Here is a 23,164-nt window from a genome sequence, read left to right on the forward strand (position 1 = left end):
GATTTTAATTTGGATCATGTTAGAAGTAACAAATTAAGATCATTTGGAAACAAAGGAAGGTCAAAAAACAGAGAAAGATATTTTAAAGAATGATGTTTGTTGTTGTGGGAGATCTGATACCAAGAGAGAGAATATTTATAGCATCATGAAGAAACTAATTGTGAAAGAGAAATAGGTTAAAGACAGATGCCATTCAAATGTGGTTAAAAAGTGGGCAAAACATACAAATAACTAGCAAGTTGTGGTGCAAGTGACTACACAAAATTTACGCACATTTTTCATTGTTTTAGTGAAACCATTTTCCCCTACAAAACTTTGCTATAAGCAGAAGTTTATTATAAGCATATTTCAGTTCTTTGCAACATATATGTTTCAAAGTACGTGACTTTGCATGTATTTCTCTAAGTAGATCTCTCACTATAAGTGGTTTCTTGCATATGAATAGTTCCCATAAGTTTACGCAAATAGAGCTTGACTCTAAATTCAAGTTCATTTAAACTGAAGAACTGGCTCACAGTACCAGATTTTTCAAAGATCATATTGGTCTCAAATCACAATCAAACTCGGTAAAGATCCTCTCACCAGTCAGTAAAAGACTTCATTCCAGATATACATTTTACACAGCTTCATTTCCTAAATTAACAGGCTGATTAAATTGTTTCAAGAGAAAGCTCCTGCTCAAGGGCTTATTATTTAATATTAATACATTAATGTGATTAAATATTTAATAGATATAAAATAATATTTAATGAAAATGCCTTACTTCTGCTGGTCTTTGGAAATTTTTTTCTTAGTTTGTTTTTTAAAGGTAGCAGCTTTGCTATTATTTCAGGAACGGCTATGTAAAAATCTGCATTGATTTCATCATCCAAAATCTGAAATTAAAAAAGCCAGAATAATTATGTGAAAGTTTGCAATATACAGAGAGAAGTGTATTTAAAAATGCAAGTAATATTTATTTTTGAGAAAAAATGCTCAGAATTAAAAAAAAAATACCCTCAGGAAAGAAAAAGCCTTCTGTCTCTTGTGTTTTTCAGCCATCAGACTTTAAATATTTGGCAATATGACCAATGCAGTGTCAAAGAGTGCTAGGTTCTGTAGTAGGGAAGACAAAGTCCCCACTTTGAAGAGTTCTTGGAACCAACGTTCTAGTTTTTAGAAAGATCACATTCTTAAAGCCAACCACAAGAGAATGTAAAACGAAGATCTAAATATACTCGCTTGTAAGCTTGAGAGAGCAATGGAAAATTACACTCCATAAGTAATTTTTTAAAATTGTAAAAAATAAAATAGGCTTTATTTTCATTGCCAGAAAAGGCTAAAAACAAAAAACAAAAAAAAAAAACCCAGCAAGCTTCCTTTAAAACAGTGGTTTTCAACCTGGGGTCTGCAGACGTGTCTAAGGGGTCTGCAAAAGATTGCTATTACCATAGAACCGTGGTTTTCAACCTGTGGTCCACGGATCCTTGGGGCGCTGCAGACTATGCACCTCCATTTGAAATTATTTAGGTATCCGCAAATGAAAGGTTGAAAACAACTCCTTTAAAGCGACCAATAGAAAACTAAGGTAAAGGAGGGCAGACCTGTTTTATCTTACATCTTATAAGGTATTCCATTGCTTACTTTTCTTCTTACAACCCCATTCTCCTTCCTTATCAGAGCATGTGTTACATCTACTTACATGTCAGTAAACTAGAATGAGTTTAACACCATCGTTTGTCTCACCTCTCAGTTTAGACCACTGAAATTTACAAGGGTAAAGCTTCCCAGCTTTGACAAGAGTTTTTGTAAAGTGAAAAATGCAATTTACACTAATATAAAAAAAATACCTTTTCGATTAATTCAGTCCCTCCTGCAAAAGCAGCTCCATTTTCTTTTGCTATTTTAATTTCTTCTGCTTTCTGTAAAAAAAAAAAAAAAAAAAAACCGACAGCCCAGATAAAACGTATGTACTAGCAACCATTCTGTTATTACTTCAATGTCATCAACAGTAGAATGATTTCGCCAGCACAGCCATATGCACTGAATGAAAAACCAACTCACTTGTGAGTTAAACATGAAACTATCAGGTGAGAACAACTGTTTAAAAACTAGTGAAGTTTAGAGATAGGTGGCTCTGGGGATCTTTAGTGGAAGCTTTCTCTCTAATTAACAAATTTTAATCAGGTCCCAGTAAGGAGTGGCAACAAAATCTTTGCCATGATCTCACCAAATCTAGAGAACAGTGTTACAGTGAGACAGGAAATGTTAACAATTTATGCTGGGTAGTTTTCACTCAGTTTTTTGCTTTCTTTCTCCATGATCAGGATGAAGCAACCAGCCATCTGTTAGATGGAGCCTTATCCTTTAAAGAAAAAGTGGAGCAAGTTTTAGTGCACTAGTAAAGATGATTGTTAATAACTTCCTTGAGGTGAACAAGCTACCATTAAACAAATACTGAAGAAACCTTTACTTGAAAAGATGTTTGGAAATTACTCATTCATTCTCTACACGTGATCCAATTAGTTTACTTTCAAATCTCAGTACTGAACAGAAACCATCAATATCATCTAGTGATCTATCAACAGCTTTTAATACCATTGATGAGATATTAATGGCTTGCTTACATGAGCTATTATAAAGTCATGTTTAATTTTTATAAAAAAAGAAATTACATAGCTTCACACTTTCTTCTCACAGGGGTCCTGGTGGGTAGATTCTGGGGAAACTACTTGTCCTCCCCCAGGTGCTCACATATGAAGGGTCACAATGAGTTGCATTCTGTCACACTCCTATCCATTATGCAAATCGTACAGTGAGAGAGAAGTTTCTGAGCTGCAGTATCATCAATCTGCTGGGGATACTCAATTCTACATCTTCCATTTAACTCTGATTCTACAAAATCATTTCTTTCCGAGTTATTTGACTTAGGCAGGGACCTTGATGAAAGCAAACTGGATGACAAGTGGAAGCTTTTGTTAGAAGAGAGAGTCAGAAAATAATGGCATGAATATCCAGAACCTCCTAAGAAGGATACACATCATGCCCATCTTTTACTAAAATGGCTCACATATTAGAGGTCCCACTGGAATCATTACTGTCCCTGAATTCTCAGTTGGCAAGCTGGCCCCTAGTGCCTTTCATTATCTATAGATAGCCAGCATGCTGCAGGTATTCTTTCCCAGTACAGGCAATACAACCATGATTCATGTCTCTGTCACTTGATATTAGACTACTCTACTGCATTCTGCTTAGGGCTACCTTTGCAATCTACACTAGGTGGAGCTTGTGGGTAGAATGCTGTTGCTTGTCTTAGGCTTGGTCTACACTTACCCCCCAAGTCGAAGTAAGGTACGCAAATTCAGCTACGTGAATAACGTAGCTGAATTCGACATACCTTACTTCGAACTTACCGCGGTTCAGACGCGGTCCACACGCGGCAGGCAGGCTCCCCGTCGACTCCGCGGTACTCCTCTCGTCTAGCTGGAGTACCGCAGTCGACGGCGAGCACTTCCTGGTTCGACTTATCGCGTCCAGACCAGATGCGATAAATCGAACCCGGAACTTCGATTGCCAGCCGTCGAACTACCCAGTAAGTGTCGACATACCCTGAGTGGTAGCTTGAATATAGAACAGTTGGACTCAAGTTTCTGCAGTGGTTTCCTGCTATCTTCTGGGTGATCATTATCCTTACAACCTTAAATGATCTGTGATATGGTTGTTGGGAGATTGCTTTTCACTTTATCCCCTGTTAAAACTATTAAAGGCAGCTGGAAGCCTCTACAGCTGAACTCTCCAGAAGTGGTAGCAGGGCTCTCACATTTGATGAAATTTGCTCCCTTTGGTGATTTTCTACAATTACACTAACAAGCTCCAGGGCCCGATGCAAAATATTTATTTGGCTTAAATTTTGGTCTATTTTTGTTATAGCCCATCTTGTGCCTGAAAAAATGGCTGCTATTAGAGTGCAGCATAGGTTCTGCCAATGCTTGTGCTGTCCCTATTCTGTGGATAAGTGAAGATTTGTGGTACATAGGGCTGTTAATGCAGGACCTTTCATGAGCATTTAAGTACTTTAAATGAAATGTAGCAGCAAAAGTTCTATAAAAGACTTATTCTAAAATATTAGTTTTCTATTATGTACATAAGCCAGGCATTTGGCAGTCTTGAAAGAAAGGAGAAAAGGTTTAAGGAGGGCAACTAAAAGATTGAGCATTTGGTATTAAGACAAACCAAATACAGAGGCACAAACTTTACATTATATAAATTGACGTTTAAATAAATAAAGGTGAAAAATAATTATGGACAAACGGGGAGAATGAGAAAAACAGCAATGGATTCTAACAAGCGAAAGGACATTTCCTTTAGCCCGCATTAGGTTACAAGAACTCCATTATGAGTTGCTTCAGCCTTGGTACTCAATTCCTCTTAAATTTACAGTACTAGACTATTCTGCTAACAGATAAGTGTACATACACAAGACAGGAGAACCCAAAAAAGTAGGAATAAATGTATTAAATTGCTAAGCAACCAGAGCCAAAGGTAGTTCCTGGCCCAAGGAACTTTGTAAAACACTTCGGGATCCTTCAGAACAAAAGGTCCTACATCAGAGGTTCTCAAACCGTAGTCCGTGGACCACCAGTGGTCCGCGAGCTCCATTCAGGTGGTCCACGGATAGTTCCTTCTAAGGTGCACGCCTGGGCGGCCGCACACAAGACAATGAAGGGCCACCCATCTAATTAGTGGAACCGTGCAGACATGGCTCCACTAATTAGGTGCCTGGACCCTGGAGAAGATGTACATGTAAGGTGAGGTGGTGGCCTTGGGGGGGAGGGAAATAGGTGGGAGGGGGCAGTGGGGTGAGAAGAGGGGGTGGGGGGGAATTTGGGACATGCAGGGCTGCGGCGGCCAGAGAAAGAAGCAACTTTCCCCAGCTGCCGGGGAAAGACGGCCCTCCTTCCTAGCCTCAGCTCTGTGGCTGCTGTGGTGGAGGAAGAGACCCGCCTCCTTTCCAGCCCCAGCTCGGGGGCTGCTGCAGTGGGGGAGAGAGGGAGAGACCCCCCCCCCTCCCTTCCCAGCCTCAGCTCTGTGGCTGCCATGACGGGGGAGAGAGGGCACATCACATCAGAAAGGTAAAGACCACTGATATTAAAATATGAACTGTGGGCTTTTATTTGTAGAACAAAAAAGTGTTTATCATCAAGTATTTTTTAATATAGCGCTTTTATCCAAAGCACTTTACAATATTTAGCTAACGGTACAAACAACATTTGGAAAGATCATTAAGTGGTCCGCTGAGATCCTCAGCAATTTTCAAGTGGCCCTCAAAAAAAAAAACGTTTAAGAACAACTGTCCTAAACAAATACAAAAGTGAACCATGTACTAAACATTTGTTGTATACATAAAATATCTGAAATGAAGGACTTTTAAATAACACATTTACTCACCTCTGTGAATACCATAACTTTATTGATTTCAGTTACAAAAGGATATGGTAGAAGAATGGTGCCAACAAACTGATCCACTTTTTTCTAAGGATATAAAAAAACAAAAACAAATGGTTGGTGCAAATTTAAAACTATCTTACTGTAGGACATCTAAAGCCTAACTGGAACTTGGTTTATACAAAAGGTTGTTTTGTATATTTTTCCCACTTGTGTGGAGCTGGTTCACTGTGTACTAACATTTGTGTTGTAAGTTGACTACGAACTACTGAAATTACAAATAAAGAAGAACAGCTCTACCTATAGATTATTTTTGGTACGTTAAGTAAGCTGTTGACTTGACAACTAGAGAGCCTAAAATGCATTACTTGAAATATGAGAATAGAACGAATCGACACTTTACACACTTCTGTATTTTTGTCCCTCTAGTTCAGTTTATTACTCCCTCAAAACAAGGAAAGTGCCTATGCCATTCCCATACACGCTGCTTTTCCTGTCGTGCTGCCAAAAGAGAAGTGACAACATTCACCAAGGGCAGAAGGAAGCGAAATAAAAACAGGAGGGGAAAAGAGGAAAGAAAATTATTGTCTCTACTCTCCTTCCCATAAGGAGTGCACCCAGGAACAGTAGGGGATTAGATGTGGATTGCTGTTCAATACACCACAATGTGAACAGCACTGGCAAGGGGGGGAGGGGGGGGAAGAGAGAGAGAGAGAGAATGAATACAGGATTTTTCCATGACCGGACGCCAACTTTTAAACTATACAAGTCTTCTAAAGGGACTATATGAACACAGATAATCATTATCAAAATAGGTTGTGTCTTGGAATAGGACTTTAGCTATACAGCAGTCTTTAAAACATTAGAAGAAGAACAGAAATTGTTGATAACCGGAGGAAACAACATCTTAAGTCCTGAATTTGAAGGATACCATGTACAGTTCTGCCAAAGCACAGTGTCGTCTAGGAAAGACCACTGAATACCTGGCATAAACGTGTCGCAAAATGTGAAAGAGGTTTGGAGGCTGAGCCAGAACAAGATGACAGGAAAGGCTCTTCGCCATATTGCATTTCTTTCCCTTACAATTAAGAAAGGTAGTTTCTTAAAATATCACAACTGCAAATCTGTAGGTACTGTCAACATACCTTCTTCTCTAGCATCATATCCAGAGTGATGTTAGCATATACATGTTGTTTTGGGTAAGTGAAGTCCAATTGCTGAAACTTCTTCAGCATGTCCACAGCCACCTCTGCCTCATAGACTGGCCTTTCATACAACCATGTTAAATACACATCATCCACTGGCTTGCTTGCTAACTTTCGTCTGTAAGTGTTCTTTTTTTTTGCTGGCTCTGCATCTGAAGTTTTCTGCTTGGCATCCTTTGAACCTTTTTTTGCAGTTCTTTTGCAAATCAAAATGATAAATATAAGACCATTAACCTTAATGCTTAGTATGTACTTGAATACAAAAGAGTTTGGTTGAAACTGCATCTCAATAAAAAGCAATGTCTTGTGTGGCCAAGTCAACTCATGAAATGTCAATCCCTCAAAACTGCGCTTGACTTCCCACCTGCTCCGCCCACCCATCTACTGTAAACATAGGAGGAAGAGTAAAGACAAATCAGAACCAAAAGGCTATTAATGAAACTGAACCTCAAAGGCTACGAACATCAAGAGATGTTAGATTACCTAGTGACCGACTAGGAGTATGGTCACAGATGGACTTCGCTAGTCATCTTAATGAAGATTTAAATAATCAGAACATAGCGCCTATTAAAAAAAATCATAATAATCCCTCTAAACCAATCTGCCTCAGTAATCCAGTAAAAATTCCTAAAGCATTAAACATTACAATGTTATTTTCTTCCTGGCTTCAAGTTTCCTGTGGGATGTAGCTCCCACCTCATCATGGCAACAATCCTGAATATCCTCTCAGAAATCAGAAGCTTTAAAATCTGTTTTTGTGCAATCAGTTTAGTGAAAGAGCACTAACGACTTTGGAATCTGAATTTGTGCTCTGATAATGACTGACTCCCTAGATAAATATCAGAGCAAAATATCTCGGCTTTGGCTCAAAGGTTAATTTAGATAACTGTGTTGGCTTCACCACTGATCTCCCAACGTTAGTGCACAAGTTGCATTCCATTAATGTTACCACTTATTTTGTATTTAATGGCAAAACACAAATTGAAATTCCAACTCTGAAGTTGTTGTTTCAGGTATTACAAAAAGGATGAGTTCCACTTTTAGAAATTCAAATAAACACTTCCAAAAGCGTCAAGATTTTCTTCTCAAAAAAGGTAAGTGGGACATTATCCTGGCAATCCTATTCACTCACAGATCTGTAGGAGTTAGTCCCCCCCCCATATTTTAAGACTATCCGGAAGCTAGCAAGGTGAATGTGCTTTGTCATCTTTGCCAGTTTCCATTAATTTCTTGTAGGAAGGAATTAATTCAGCGCCATACTGAACAATCCCATATTCTGTGTATATGGGAAAGATATTGTAACCCATTACAACTAGTACAGTAGAAGCCATTTACGACTGGCTACCCAGGCAGACCAAATAAATCTCTTTTACCCAATGTGGGTCATAAATGATCAGCCCTCTCCACCCTCCTCCTTACAGCTCTCTGAAACGTCCTTAAGTTTTCTCTACTTTTAAGAATCCCATTTTGGGGCGTCCAGTAGGTTTGGCTATGGTTCTGCAAAGTAAACATTTAACACCTCTTAGGCTCTATAGCAGTGGTTCCCAAACTAGGGGCGCGGCTTGTTCAGAGTAAACCCCTGGCGGGCTGGGCCAGGCTGCTTACCTGCCACGTCCTCAAGTTCAGCCAATTGCAGCTCCCAGTGGCTGCGGTTCTCCATTCTCAGCCAATGGGAGCTGCAGGAAGCAGCGCGGGCCAAGGGACGTGCTGGCCGCCGCTTCCCGCAGCCCCCATTGGCCTGGAGCGGCGATCTGCGGCCACTGGGAGCTGCGATCGGCCGAACCTGCGGACACGGCAGGTAAACAAACCAGCCCGGCTCGCCAGGGGCTTACCCTGAACAAGCCGCGCCCCTAGTTTGGGAACCACTGCTCTATAATCGATTGAATTTTAAATTTTGTTTTTATTAAGGAAGGGAATTGGTCTATTTTTACATGAGACTTTGGTTATCACAAAGGAGAGAGAAAGAAGGGTTCTCAAGGATTGTCACATGATCATAACAGAAATCAGAATATTCTCATAGCAGGAAAAAGAGCAGTTTACTCCTAAGCAATTCTTTGCTATCTGTAAAAGTTAAGGTCCTGATTTTTAAAGGTGCTGAGTAACTACAATTCCTGTCAAACTCAATGGGAGCTGTAGCTGCTCAATACCTCTGGAAAATCAGGCACAAAATCAGTTTGGGAATAAATACTCTCAAGGTGTTTTGCACCTGATACTCTGCAGTTCATATGATTGTGTTAAAGATCTAAGTTAATGTTGCACAGTTATGTCAAAACACAAAAGTTAAGGTAATATTTGCAACTCCACTCCTTCATGCATATGCAGTATGGTACAGTCTCCAATCCGGTGATCACTTACTGCTATTCAAACACAACATAACACCAAGCTCTTGTAGAAGAAGTGGGCTAGCGAAAGGATCTGAGTCCTCGCTCCCACTCCCTTTACCCAGAGGCCTCCCTGCTCTTGAGGGCTCCTCTTCCACTCTCCTGTCTGGCAGAGTCCTCGTAACCCCAACAAGGCTGGGCCCAGGATTCCTGGGGGGCTCAACCCCCCAACCCTGCTGTGGTCACCTAGGACAGGGGCTAGGGTATCCCCACTACGGGGTACCCTCTCTGCACTGGGCACCTCCCTGACCCACTGATTATTCTATACAATTTAAAGCAAATACAAGTTGTTAAATTAACAATTAATTTAAAAAAAAAGAATAAGGAAAAATGGGAAAAGTTAAAGGAAAACACATCACCCCGCTCTGTGGCAGGGAACATTACAAACAGTGTCTCTGGCACGTCAGGGCAGGTCACAGTCTGTTCCTTGTAGGTCCCAGGCTCCTTCTCAGGCCCTGGCTGTGCTGCAGAGACGCTGCGGGTTGGACGCTTGCTCTGGCGGTGGCCACACGCTCTCAGGCTCTAGGTGGCAGAACCCTTTTTCCCAGCGTCGCCCCCGCCCTGACAGGGTTACGATCCCCCTCCAAGTCTGGCCTGCAGAGCCTCTTGGCTGAGGTGTCTCGCTGCGCTGGGCCCACTGCCCAGGGTCCCCCTCCTCTCCCCAGCTGCTCACCGCACCCAGCTCCGGACTGCTCCAGCCCCAGCTCCACTCTGCCTCAGCACGGCTGCTGCTGCTGCTCTGCCTCCAGCTCCCTGGGCTGCTTCTCTGGCCTCTCTGGCTCTGCCCCCAGGACAGGTCTGCTCTGCAGGCTGCTTCTGTGACTCTGTTCCCAGCTCTGACCTGCTTCCTGGGTTGCTTGTCTGGCCCCTCTGGCTCTGGTGGCTGCAGCTCTCCTCCCAGGGCAGCTCTGCTCTCTCTGGGCTGTGCTCTGGCTTTGGGGCTGCAACTCTGCTCCCAGCAACTTAGCTCGGGCCTCTGCTCTCTCCTTAACTCGGCCCCACTCTGTCTGAGTCAGGCCATTCCAGTTCACACGGACCGCCCTGGCCTCCTGATTCTCTGATTAGCCTGCCCACCCTGTCAATCAGGCTGATCTGAAGCATTGGCCTCTCCCCATTGTTCCTGGGGACTGTCAGTCTCAGGCTCCTGATTTCCCATCGACCCTTCCCCTTTTAGTGCTAGGAGCTAGCCAACCAAAACACCCCCACTGAATGTTAGTAAGGGGGCAACAGTCCCCCTACAATAAGTTGTACTAGTGATATGTGCAACAGCGCCACTTACACCAATATTCAAGATATTAATTCTTCTGAATTTTAAAACCCATTTGCGCAACCCACAACTACAGACACAGCCTGCTAGAAATACAGTAAACACTCACTTAGCAGCAGCGTAGGGTCTAATGGATAGCGGTATGTTTCCAAGGCAGGGAACTACTGAGGTCCGTTGATCAATCCTGGGAAAAATACAGCTGGGAAACTGAGCCAGAACTGTTTAAAAATACAAAAAAAAAAAGAAATACATTCAAGTCCGTCATATTGCTACTCTAATCCGTTAGCACAGAGAGGTCGGGGTTTTGTTTTGTTTTAAGATCTATTTTGACGTGATCTGTGAAGCTATTTGTACAGATTCCCGGGGCCTGTCGATCCATCACAAGCCCTTGGCGCGAGGCCTGTCAGCGGGGCCGCACTGGAGGGCGCCTCCCTCGGGCAGGGTCCCCATGCGAAGCCCGTCGGCGTCTCTCCCAGGCGCTGAAGCGGAGCGGAGCGGGGCGGGAGGCGGCTCCGTCCCACCTTCACACGAGGCAACACGCGCGATCTGGGGAGACCCCCGCGCCGCCCCGCCTCTAGCCGGCCCGTCCTGCCCCGCCCCGCCCTGCCTCCAGCCGGCCGGTCTGGCGGGAGCAGCCCGGCTGCCCCTCCGCAGCCCTTCTCCAGCCGCCGGGTGAGACCCTTCAGGGCCCCGCCCCGCCGAGCCTGCCGCACCGGGGTGACAATCAGCCCAGAGCGGGGCGGCCCCACGGCTCTCAGCGAGCCCGGACTGGGCCGGCGCCCCCAGCCCCGTTACAGGCGTTGGCGGGGGGGGGTCCCCGCTCAGCGGCCCCCGGGCTCAGCTCCAGCCCCTCCCCCCCGCACTCACGTCTCCGCAGGCAGCACCTGCCGGGCGCCGCCATGTCGCCGGGGCGTGTCACACTCAAAGCGAACCGAGCTGCCGCGCGGAGCCGGGGAGGAAGGTTCCGGGGTATCTGTATGTGCCGGTGTCACACCCTTCCCCCTCCGCCGGGGGGGGCGGGGAGAGCAGCCCCCGACCCTGCCGGTGAGGCACGTGGAAGCCGGGTCTGCCCCCCCCAGGATTCCAGGACTGTCAATGGGAGCCAAGAGCCCCTGCTGCCCTGGGGAGGGGGGAGCTGGAACTAGGGGTGCTGCCCCCCCCAGGTGCTGGAACTAGGGGTGCTGCAGCACCCCCTGCTTTGAAGGGGTTTCCATCATATACAAGGTTTACAGTTTGGTTCAATGGTGCTCAGCACCCCCATTATACACATTGTTCCTGCACCCCTGTAGCCCCCTGTGCCTGGTGACCTGTGTGCCTCCCCCCAGTCTCTTGCTCATGCTTGTGCAAGGGCAGCGCCGGGCGTGCAACTGTGGGTGCCAGGTCTGCCGGCTCCAGAGCAGGGCCAGAGAGATGGCCTGCCCCGGCCCAGCAGGGTCATGGAGAGAGTAGTAGCCTTGGCCCCCGGGGCCTCCCTTACTTCACATTGGGATTGTGTTGTTTTTCTGATTGATAAAAACATTGGGATTGCACAAGTGTCTGCTTTGGAGAGAAGGGCTGGTCCTGTGGTTACAGTACTGGATTGGGACCCTGGAAATCAAGGGTTAGGCCCCGGAAGTCCTGTCTGTGGACAATAGGGCTACCATACATCCAGATTTCCCCGGACAAGTCTGGCTTTTCGGTCTATAAATAGCCGTCCGGGGGGGATTTTTAAAAATCTAAAAATGTCCGGGATTTCCCCCGGTCGGCTATTTATAGATAGAAAAGCAGCGGCCAAGCGCCGCTGGGCACCCAAAGCCCCTTCCCGGCTCCCCCCATCCCCTGCAGCTCAGCACGCTGTCTGGCCTGCACCTGTCTTCCCCCTCCTCCCCTCCCCTGAACGCTCCGCCCCCCTGCTCCTCCCCCTCCCCTGCTTCCCGCGAATCAGATCTTCGCGGGAAGCCTGAAAAGAAGCAGGGGCAGGTGGGCAGCAGCAGGTAAGCTGGGGCAAGGGGGGGGATGCGAGGAGGAGGGCTCTGGGGAGGCGCGGCTCCCTCTGGTCCTGGCCGGCCCCAGGGGCTCCGGCCCGGCTCGGCACAGGCCCCGGGCGCCTGGCCGAGCACCCCCGGCCCGGCCCCAGCAGCTCCGGCTCGGGCCCCAGGGCGGTGGCCCCGGTTCTGGCTGAGCGCGCCGGCCCCAGCCCCAGCGGCTCCGGCCTGGCCGAGCACCTCCGGCCCGGCCCCAAGCCCCGCAACCCCAGCCGGAGCTCTGGCCGGAGCTGCGCCGGAGCTCTGGCGCAGCCCGATTCCTGGGCATTTATTAAAGCCGGCCCTGGTCAGGGGACAGGGGACGGGGGTTGGATGGGTCGGGAGTTCTGGGGGTCCTGTCAGGGGGCAGGGAGCAATTGGATAGGGCATGGGAGTCCCCGGGGTCTGTCTGGGGGCGGGGGTGTGAATATGGGGTGGGGGTGTGGATAAGGGTCGGGGCAGTCAGGGGACAGGTAGGGTCCTAGGGGGGCAGTTAGGGTGGAGGGTTCTCAGGAGGGGGCAGTCAGGGGACAAGAAGCAGGGAGGCTTAGATAGGGGGTGAGGTCCTAGGGGGCAGTTAGTGGCAGGGGTCCCAGGAGGGGGCAGTCAGGGGACAAGGAGCAGGGCGGGGTTGGGGGTTCTGAGGAGGGCAGTCAGTGGGAGGGAGTGGATGGGGGTGGGGCAGGGGCAGGGCTAGAGCGGGGCTCCTCCCCCCCCGTCCTCTTTTTTGATTGTGGAAATATGGTAACCCTAGTGGACAAGACCCTGCACCAGTTATTTAATCTCTCTGTGCCTTGGTTTCTCAGCTGTAAACTGGAGCTAATACTTCCTGGGCTCACAGGGCTGGCGTGAGGACAAGTTCATTGATGTTTGTGTACTGCTCAGCTACCACCCCCATAAGATCAGGTAATTATCTAGATAGAGAAACCTAGCCATGAGCAGTGGGGATGAGTAGACCCCAAGGAGAATCTCAGGCTTCACGCTTTTCCATCATAGCTGATCTGACACTGTTCTTGCTTGTAAGGACAGAACCATGCTATGTCCCTGCTTGGGACATCTTGATACTATTTTAATATAAATAATAACCACATAAAGGAGATGTGCTCTGGTCCTGAGCTGTACCTTGCTGTTTAAACACAATAAAAGGTATTACACAAATGGGGCAATTATATTCTATGTACCCCCTTGGTATAGCTGTGTTGGCTGAAACCATTTTAAAGGTTACATTTTAAAATTGCTTTTCTAGTGGACTATTTTGTATTACAGATACAGCCTAATTCTTCACAGTACAGTAGAATCCCTTGTCCCCTGCTCTGGCTAATAGTAGTAGTTTGTTTTTAAAATGAAAACTGCACAAATGATGAGCATACTAGGCCCCAATCCTTCAATTAGCTCTGTGTGCATGGAGCTCAGAGTTAGGGTCTCAGTTTGCACTTTTTAAATGATTTCTTTTATACTAATGGAAACTCATGCGTAAATATCATTAGTCACTCATAACATAAGAGTACCTCTCAGACTTTCCAGTAAGATTTGTATTTATATTGTGCAACCCAGCAATTTACAGTATGTGAAGCAGAGTCACTGGCCTTAAACATTCAATAAATTCCTTGGGAATATGTTTTTATCGATCCTTATTTTTGCTGTGATTTGCATTATTCTTTAAATATATTATGATGGCATGCTCTTTAGCGTGGTCTTCAACTATGGGCCCTTCATGTGGCTCCTTACCAGTTAGATCACAAATAAATGACTGAATGCAAAATGAGGGATATGACAAAATTAGATGAGGATGCTTGAAATGGAGCCGGGCTCATTTCTATTTACTTTTAAGAGGGGATATTTTCATTACATTAAAATAACTGGTTGTCTATTAAACTGTCAACAATTTCTCATCTTAAAGTACAGGTCTGCCTTGAAAAAAAAAACTTGTAAAAGTGGCTTCTTCTTACTCACTGATCTATTCCTTGTGTGCATTCAGTCACATCTGCTGACTTTAGTGATAAAAATAGTAATAATGATCCTGCAAAGACTGCTGCTCTGTGTAAAGTTACTCTTGTTCTGACACGTTTGCAGAAACAGGGCCTCGGTGGTTATTACCTTTTGCTCCTTGGCTCTGTAGAGCCAACACAGCTAAAAGAGAATGAGTTGATTTCTGTTTTTTCTTGTGCATCATCAATAGAACTTTTTATTGGGTTCCAATCATTAAAGGAAGTGGGACTGAACAGGTGTCACTAATGGCATATTTTGGCCTGCAAAACTTTTATTACAAATGATAATGCTTGCAAAGTAAAGAACCCAGCCTGACTTTTAGAGCCCAGGTCATAGGTGTGGGAAGTAGGGATGCGGGGGGTGCTGCAGCACCCTCAGGTTTTATGCGGGGCCACTGGCTCCGAGCATAAAATCTGGGGATTCTTCCCACACCTATGCCCTGCTCCCAGCCCTCCACTCACACTCCGCTCCCCATCCCCTCACCTCAGCTGGGGTTCGGGTCCCAGCTGCTGACCCTGTGCCGGCCCCACCCTTGCTCCCAGGCCTCCGCTCCCAGGGCCCACCGGCCTCACGTCTGGGACTCTACTCCTGGGGCCTGGATGGCGGCCCCTGCCTGGGGCTCCGCTCATGGCCTCTCTCCCGCCCCCAGCTGTGGCCTCAGCCCCCTTACCTCTGTCCCGGTCCCCCCCTCCTGGAGAGACCGCTCTGCTCCCAGCCTCGGGACAGGGGACAGGGACAAGGGGGCTGGCTTTCAGCACCCCCGCTATTAAAAATGTTCCAGCACCACTGGCCCAGGTTGAGTTTGCAGGACCAGAGGTTAGAAAGTCATCTTTTTGTGTATAAACTCAGCATGTTTGATATTGCAGACAGTGAAAGAAAAATGTAGAATCCCATCTTAGTATACATAATCATTTTTTCTGTTAGAACGCTTTAAATTTCTGGAGATGTTCTATTAAAAAAACAAACAAACAAAAAACCCACACACAAAGCAAAGAAAACCCAACAAAACACACAACAAAAGACAACACAAGTGTTTAATATGACTGTGATGGGTGCCACACAAAACTTATGTCTAATAGAAAGACATGAGGAAAAGACAACATTAACATTGCAAAGTCACTCAGGAAGAACCCCACTGATAATAATTTAGGAATTTTTTCATCACCTAAAAGGGTTTTTTAAATAAAGTCTATAGCCCCAATTTGCTTTTGTAACTAATGTTCCATGCTGTGTGACAGGCTATCTAACGGAAGTCTTCAAGCTATAATTTGCTAACTTCCTACTGTTTTGCAGATGATCCTTCCTGAGTTGTCCGTAAAAATAAGATGTGATTGATTAGTACTGGTCCTAATGTGCGTAAGTGTTTCTTTTTTAAACACCATGAGGAATTTACTATCAAGACAATGAGATTTAAATAATCAGATGGAGAGTGATACAATCAGAGCAACAGGTAAGGAAGATAGTTTTAGCAACAGCATGTTGGATGGACTTGAGCAGCATAAATATATTACACAACATCTAATACTGAGGTATCCCACTATTCTTTCAATACTGAGAATCAGCCATGTATATATGAGGTGCATCCCCTACCCCAGTGGTTTTCCAACTTTTTTTCTGGTGACCCAGTTGAAGAAAATTGTTGATGTTCACGACCCAACAGAGCTGGGGATGAGGGGTTTGCGGTGTGGGAGGGGCTCAGGGCTGGGGCAGAGGGTTGCAGTGCAGGGGTGAGGGCTGCGGGGTGGGACCGGGGATGAGGGGTTTGGGGTGGAGGAAGGGGCTCTGGATTTGGGGGAGCTCAGGGCTGGGGCAGAGGGTTGGGGTGCGGGAGGGGGTCAGGGCTCTGTGCTGGGGGTGCAGGCTCTGGGGTGGGGCCAGGGACGAGGGGCTTGGGGTGCAGGAAGGGGCTCTGGGTTTGGGGGGAGGCTCAGGGCTGGGGCAGGGGATTGGGGCACAGGGTTACCTCGGGCGACTCCCGGTCAGCGGCACAGCAGAGGTACTAAGGCAGGCTTCCTGCCTGTCCTGGCACCGCGGACCATGCTGTGTTCCGGAAGCGACCAGCAGCAGGTACGGCTCCTAGGCAGAGGCACGCAAGCAGCTCTGAGCGGCTCTCGCCCGCAGGCACCACCTCCCCCAACTCCCATTGGCAGGGAACCAGGGGCAGGGGCAGTACGCGGAGCCCCATGGCTCCCCCGCCTAGGAGCAGGACCTGCTACTGGCTGCTTCCTGGGCACACCGTGGTGTGAGAACAGGTAGGGACTAGCCTGCCTTAGCCGGGCAGCACCACCGATGGGACTTTTAACGGCCCGGTCAGCAGTGCTGACCAGAGCCGCCACAACGCTTACCTCATTCCTCTCAAGTCCTCAGATATTATTAGAGCTGGTTGAAATTTTTCAAAATTTTGACAAAAAATTGAAAGATGCTGTTTCTATAACATTTCTTCAATTCTTTGATCGACTATAGTTCTTACTCCGTGACAGTTCTTACACTCACACTGTGGTTATCAATGTTCCAGAGTAGCTTCTTAAAAGCTTAAAAAAATCCTATGTATAAATCTTGGTACTTCCAAAGAATTCTAAAAAGTTAGCTATGTGATTTACTCTTATAAGCACTTTCCTGGTTGGTTCCTCTTATGCTTTACTCATCTCAGCATGAATAACTCTGTTTCTAATGATTTCCCTCATTATTTTCCCAGTATTGAGGTAGAGATTAGTAGTCTATCATTTGTAGGAACACAGTTAGCTCCTCATTTAAGTACAATAATGTTAGCTGCCCTATGGGATAGAAAAAAGATCAGAAAATGAAGAAGAAACGGTTTCTTTGTTTGGTATCCGTTCCTTGTGTTTATTTGGGTTTATGTAGAATTTAGTTGCATATCACTGAGTAAATAAATGGATGTTTTAAGAAAGTTATATTACAGTTTTGTATAGCTCTTTTTAAATAAAAAACAACAACAACTGATAGGAACATCCATCCTTGTTTTTAAAAATGAGTTAAACATTTATGGGTTTTTTTTTAATACATTGTGTCAAACTGACAAAAATATTTTGAAAAAACATGTTTGCTTTAATTCTTTACTGTTAAGGTTGATACATTCCATGAAGAACAAGTTATTTTTGAGTCTCACAAAAGATGTTATCTATTTTTCCATACAATGTGCAACTTGTTTTGAAACATACTCTTTTCATTTCTTTCTGTGTCTTGTCAGTTGTTGAGAAGGACTACATTCACTATTTAAAACATTTCAATAACAGCACTTATATAATATCTTCTTGCCATAACTCTCAACTGTATCTCATTTTGAGAGACATGCAAGTTCAACACCAATATGGCATCCCCTGACTTGAATTGTTGAAAATAAAGAATCATGAAACTGAGATTACAGAAAAGGTTATCTACACCACAGGAGGGGATTTTAACTTTCCAGCACTAATAACTTTAGTTTGTCCCTCAATTTGAATATTTGCCACACACATTGTATGTCATATTGGGACGCTCACAGCTTGAAAAATATCCTATCCAAGGAGTCAAAGAACATTACAAACTTTAATTTAGCCTCACAAGTCCCCTGGGACAAAAGGATGTATAACACTGAGGGGGAGAACAGTCAAGGTTAAACTTTCAGGATGTGTTCACGAATTGTGTGTTCTTCAGTTTTGGGGTAACCAACTTGAGATATCTTGTGCCTGACTTTTCAGAGGTGGCAAGGACCCCACTGATGTCAGCTGGAGTTATGAATGCACTGTACTTCTAAAAGTTAGGCCCTAAGTGTCTCCAGTTTGGCACCCAGAAACTGAGGGGTACACAATTAGTGAACATCACAGACAGTTGGCTGCATGCGACTTACCCAAGGCCCCTCAGTCTGTGGCAGAGCTCGGTACGGAAACCGGATCGCCTGAATCACAGTCCTGCGTTTTAACCACTAGACCTAGGCCTGGATACGGCAGACATTTGCATGCTTAGCTTTACTACCACAAGTAGTCCCATTGATTTCAATGGTATTACATTAGTAAAGTTAAGCACATGTAGAACCAGGGGTTTAATAAGCGATGTTCCTCACAAATCAAATTCTGTTTAGAATGCAACCTCTCTTCCCCTCAGAAACCTCATACTGAGGATTAAACTCCATAAACCATTGCAAGAATTGATAAAAAGATATAGTTGACATTTTAGGTAATTTTTTAATAGCGTAAGAGATTTTATAATTACAGAAGTAATCTAGTTTTCATTGCAACCAAAAGGAAACCCAGGGAGCAAACACAACACAAAAAAGTATTTTGTGATGATGTTACGCTACAATGAATAAGAAAGCAAGTGAAAATTAAGGAACTATGGATAATTGCACCTCAAACTATACAACCCCTCAGTTTCTGGGTGCCCAATTGGAACAGGAGAAGTTTCACATGCTATATATTAACTAAAGCTTTAATTTCAGCAGCCTTAGTCTCAGCAAACCATCTGCTCTTTGTGCTTAAAATGGGATAGGTACAAAACAGTCTGGTATCGTTGGCACTTTTAAAAATGCTGATAGCTGCATTCCAGAAGTTGCTTGCTACAAGAGGAATCTCGCTTCTACAGAACATCTTGGGAATGGAGCTGTGGCCCCAAACTCAAATTAATGATGTGCAAACAAAGCACTATTCAAAAGTTAAGATTAAGGAAGGACCCACTTGAAAACCCAGAACAAATGAAAATTGTAAAGAGGAAGGAAAGAGGAAGAGAATAGGAGAGAAATGGGATTAAGAAGAGGAAGGCTTCAATGAAAGTTAGGAATCTAAATACTCTTTACAATATTGGCATCTACCCAAACAATCACAGAACTTCGCCACATGTTGCTACTGAAGTAAACTAACTATCCAAGTATTCCCTCTCCATTCTCTTTTCATTTAACCTGGCCTGGAAACTTTAATCAGCCTTCCCTGACAAGGATTGGCTCTGACCACAGCGAACAGTTTGTAACTTTCCTTTTCATATTGTCCAGCAACTTTAAAAAGCAACTCTGCTCTGAGAAATGACTCTGTAAAAATGGTATTGTGAGGTTTTACATTTATTGTGTCTCACTAATTCCCATAGCAAATTTGCTCCGTTTATAAATAAAAAGATAAGTCACTGCTAGCTCTGCAGACTACCTGCCTTCTGAAAGCTAAAATAGGTTCTTTCCTTCTCATGCAGCAGCAGCACCAGTAATTAAAGATCTGCAGGCCAAATTATACATTTAGTTACATCTGTGCAACCACATTTGCCTTTGATTTCAGTTGTTCATAGTTTGGGGCTTCCCATCCGTATACTCCTAGGTACACAAGGGGAGTATGTTTCCATGGAGCATTCAACACCCACGGGCGTTTACTGAAGTCATTCTCCCTTTCCCTAATCCCTCAGACACAAAGGGATTTCATCTTCTCATGAAGCAATAGAGAGAAATAACAGTGCTTCGGGGACTAAGGGCTACTGTCAATTTCTCCATGTGATACTACTGGGAGAATTGCTGAAGGAGAGAGCCCAGCAAAATTATGAGAATGGAATGGAGATTTTGCTGTTCCCTAGCCATCCCCCCATTGAGCTGCTGTTGATGCTGGCTCTGACTATGAAGAACTCAGTATAGGAGTTCTTAGTGTCTAGCAACTACAATGGTGGTGGTAAGAGCCACAGTGTGAAAGGCCCTGACTCTTTCTCCCTGCCCCCTCAAAATAATCATTTATAGCTTGTGGTGTTTTTATTTTAAAGGAAAAACTCCAGCATGGTGATCTTTTTACATTTGAAAGGCTATCTTGGTAATAAAAAGAGTGGGGATTTGTTTTCCCCCCACCAGAAACTTAGAATAGGGGGAGTAGAGGTCCTACCACTTGTCAGCTCTCTCATAATTGTAACTCCCTTAGATAACTAACACTTCAGTCTCTAATACCCAGGGGTCTGATTCTGTGAACACTTCATTTAACGCAGTTCTAATAGCCTCATCTCAAAAAAGGTATACTAGGATTGGGAAAGGTGTGGAGAAGGGCAACAAAAATGATCAGAGATTAACAAGACTGGGACTGTTCATCTTAGAAATGACTATGGAGGGATAGGATAGAGGTCTATAAAATCATGAATGTTGTAGAGAAAATTAACAGCGATGTGTTATTTACCCCTTTACATAACACAAGAACCTGGAATCACCCAATGAAATTAATAAGCAGCAGGTTCAAAATGAATATAAGGAAGTACTTCTTCACATAATGCACAGTCAACCTGAGGAACTCATTGCCAAGGGATGTTGTGAAAGCCAAAAGTATAGCTGGGTTCAAAAAAGAACTAGATAAGTTCATGGACGATAGGTCCATCAATGGGTATGAGCCAAGCCGGTCAGGGAGGCTGTAGGAATGTGTTGTTCCCTAATCACAAGCCTTGAAGAACGGCAAACTGTTCCCTTGGCAATGAGGCAGGAATGACCTTGTCCTAGCGTATATGTTTGGAAAACTTATTGGCAACAATGACATCATCTTTGCAGCTGGCTTTTCACGTGCACAAGAGATGGGTTTGTAATCTCATGCTCATGTATACTGCCTGCCTTCTGAATGGGCAAGAATGTAACCACTAAGAAGAGTTGTAAACAAAGTAAGGAGATAATAAAAACCCCAGGAAAAGTTTTCCTGGGAGGCTTTTTGCAGGAGGCTTGTAAAGCTCTCTGGCTACCAACAAACCTGGCGTTCTGTTTCCTGCGTCGTCACCACAGGAGGCAACCCCATGCTCTGGGCATCCCTAAACCTCTGATTGCCAAAAGCTAGGAATGGGCAACAGGGGATGGATCACTCGATTATTACCTGTTCTGTTCATTCCCTCAGGAATATCTGGCACTGGCCATTGCTGGAAGACAGGATACTGGGCTAAATGGACTATTGGTCTGACCCAGAATGACCATCCTTATGTTTCATTAACTCAAAGCAGCAAGCATCAAATACAATCTAACTGCTTCATACTTTAGCTGCATTTAAATGCAAACTCCCTCAGCTGATGAGTCTGGAACTTGATTACCTCAAGACAGTATCTTTCACCTAGTCAGACTCCTAGAACCTAATCCTAAAAGATGACAAAAGTTCTATCTGTTGTTACATCAACAACCTCTGGCCCTTGGTGTCTTCATTTAGAAGCTCTAAGTACTTCAGTTGTACAATCTATTACAACCAATATCCCCAATTTTAAGACAGTTTTTGTAAATGCTATTTTTTTCTCTTTAAAACCAAGTCCTTATTGGTTTAACCAATTTAAGCAACCAAATAGTCCTTTCAACCCGTTCCTGGAGCTACAGAAGATTGGTGTTTCCTGGCTCAAGTGAGTCTCATTCCATTTCAAACACATTGACAGAGGGTCAGTGGTGTCTAGAAATTAATCATTGCAGGATTTAAAGACCCACTCTGTCATTTAATTGGAGTGCCTGACTGTCCTCTTGAGTAAGCCTTCAGGAGTCTATTGATAAATCCACTATTGTTGATAGGATGTGCCATGAACATCCACCCGCATCTGCTTGTGTCTAGAGGATGTTATTGCTATCTTTTGAGGGTTCATTCTGAGAAAGTGGGGTGTGGAATATTCTCTGGATTGAGAATATTCTGTTGGAGACTCTGGGTCCTTTCTGTTTCTGAAGCGGAGGGTTACCCAGTCTATCAGCTCTCTGTAGCCTTCTATTAAAACGCTCTGATTTCCCACCCCACTTCTGCATAGAGTGGCGGGAAATAATCTTCCTCCACAGCAAAGGATTTTTCAAACTATTTTTTAAACACTTCTTAGTGGCTCTAGTTGACACGGAAGAAAAGGGATCCCATCCTGTCTTTTTGAAATGTCTTTGTTCTTCTTGGATACTTGCCCTTGCCATGTTCTTGTCACAAATACTAATATATGTGGGGGGGCTTTCTATTAGTGTGATATTATTTATTATTTGTGTTACCATAGTGCCTAGGAGCTCCGGTCATGGACCAGGACCCCATTGTGCTAGGTGCTGTACAAACACAGAACATAATGACAGTCCCTCCCCCAAAGAGCTTATATCTGTTACAGGTAGCCTTCCAATGGCTCACCTCTGGCCCTTCATTATTTACTCTTGGGTCCTCCCTGCTTACAGGAGCAAGTTACTAATCCTAACTTTGCACTCCTTAGGGGTTGGGTGGAAGCACCCTGTGGCAGCTGCACCTAGATTTCAAGTGGTGCTGGGTGTGTTTACCACTGGGCTCCTCATTTTAGGAATCAAACCCTGCAACTGATAGAGCACAGGCAGGCTTCTGCACCTGAATGGATTTCTGTTGAGAACAAGGGCTCCATGCCGGTGCAGCAGTCCATGTATTTGCTATAAATTGCAGGATTAGAGTAAGTAAGGTCTCTCAGGTTTTCACGTGCGCAGCAAGATTATGAAGGTAAATTAATGGTGGCGGCTGCATTTCATGCTGACTGATATTGTCACCAATTTAAATTTTTTCCCCCACCACACTTGATGCTGCCTGGTCTCACAGGGCCAGCAATCCCTTTGTTTCTTCAGTGGCTTTGCATTCTGTGACCTCCAGCAGAGACCAAAACATTTTAAGTCCTGACGAGTGCCATCTATGTTCTGTGATATGATGCAAGAGCCAAAGGGTAAGTTGGACTCCTGCCATGACAGGAACTATGTGACCTGTGAAGATATGATATGATAGGTGGTGGAGCTTGCTTGTCCTAAAGGTTTGTTTATTTTCTTGTCTATTGCTTGCTGCTGTACTTTGGAATTAAAGAAGAGGCGCTATAATAACAAACCTCTGAACTGGAACCGAACTTCATCTTAAATGAGACTAATTTAACACATTGATTCATGTATGTAAAGAGGCAGTAAGAAAATTGGAATGTATCCATCCAATCCAATTATTTGTTCCTTATCCTAAACAAGGAATAAGA

General features: G+C 44.7%; 1 protein-coding gene across 1 annotated transcript in view; it reads right to left on the bottom strand.

Moving 5' to 3' along the window:
* MRPL1 (mitochondrial ribosomal protein L1) overlaps positions 1-11,200 on the bottom strand; it is a 39,185-nt gene extending 27,985 nt beyond the window's left edge. Inside the window, exons 1-6 of the mRNA XM_024199917.1 lie at positions 11,145-11,200; positions 10,387-10,495; positions 6,570-6,825; positions 5,428-5,511; positions 1,830-1,901; positions 764-875 (exon numbers count right to left, since the gene is read on the bottom strand). Of these exons, the coding sequence (XP_024055685.1) occupies positions 764-875; positions 1,830-1,901; positions 5,428-5,511; positions 6,570-6,825; positions 10,387-10,495; positions 11,145-11,178 (667 nt within the window). The 5' untranslated portion in view covers positions 11,179-11,200. The remainder of the gene's footprint in view (positions 1-763; positions 876-1,829; positions 1,902-5,427; positions 5,512-6,569; positions 6,826-10,386; positions 10,496-11,144) is intronic.
* Between the last annotated feature and the right edge of the window lie 11,964 nt (positions 11,201-23,164).

The sequence above is a fragment of the Terrapene carolina genome, unplaced genomic scaffold (assembly GCF_002925995.2).
Source record: "Terrapene carolina triunguis isolate 2854851 unplaced genomic scaffold, T_m_triunguis-2.0 Scaffold136, whole genome shotgun sequence".
Taxonomy (NCBI): domain Eukaryota; kingdom Metazoa; phylum Chordata; order Testudines; family Emydidae; genus Terrapene; species Terrapene triunguis.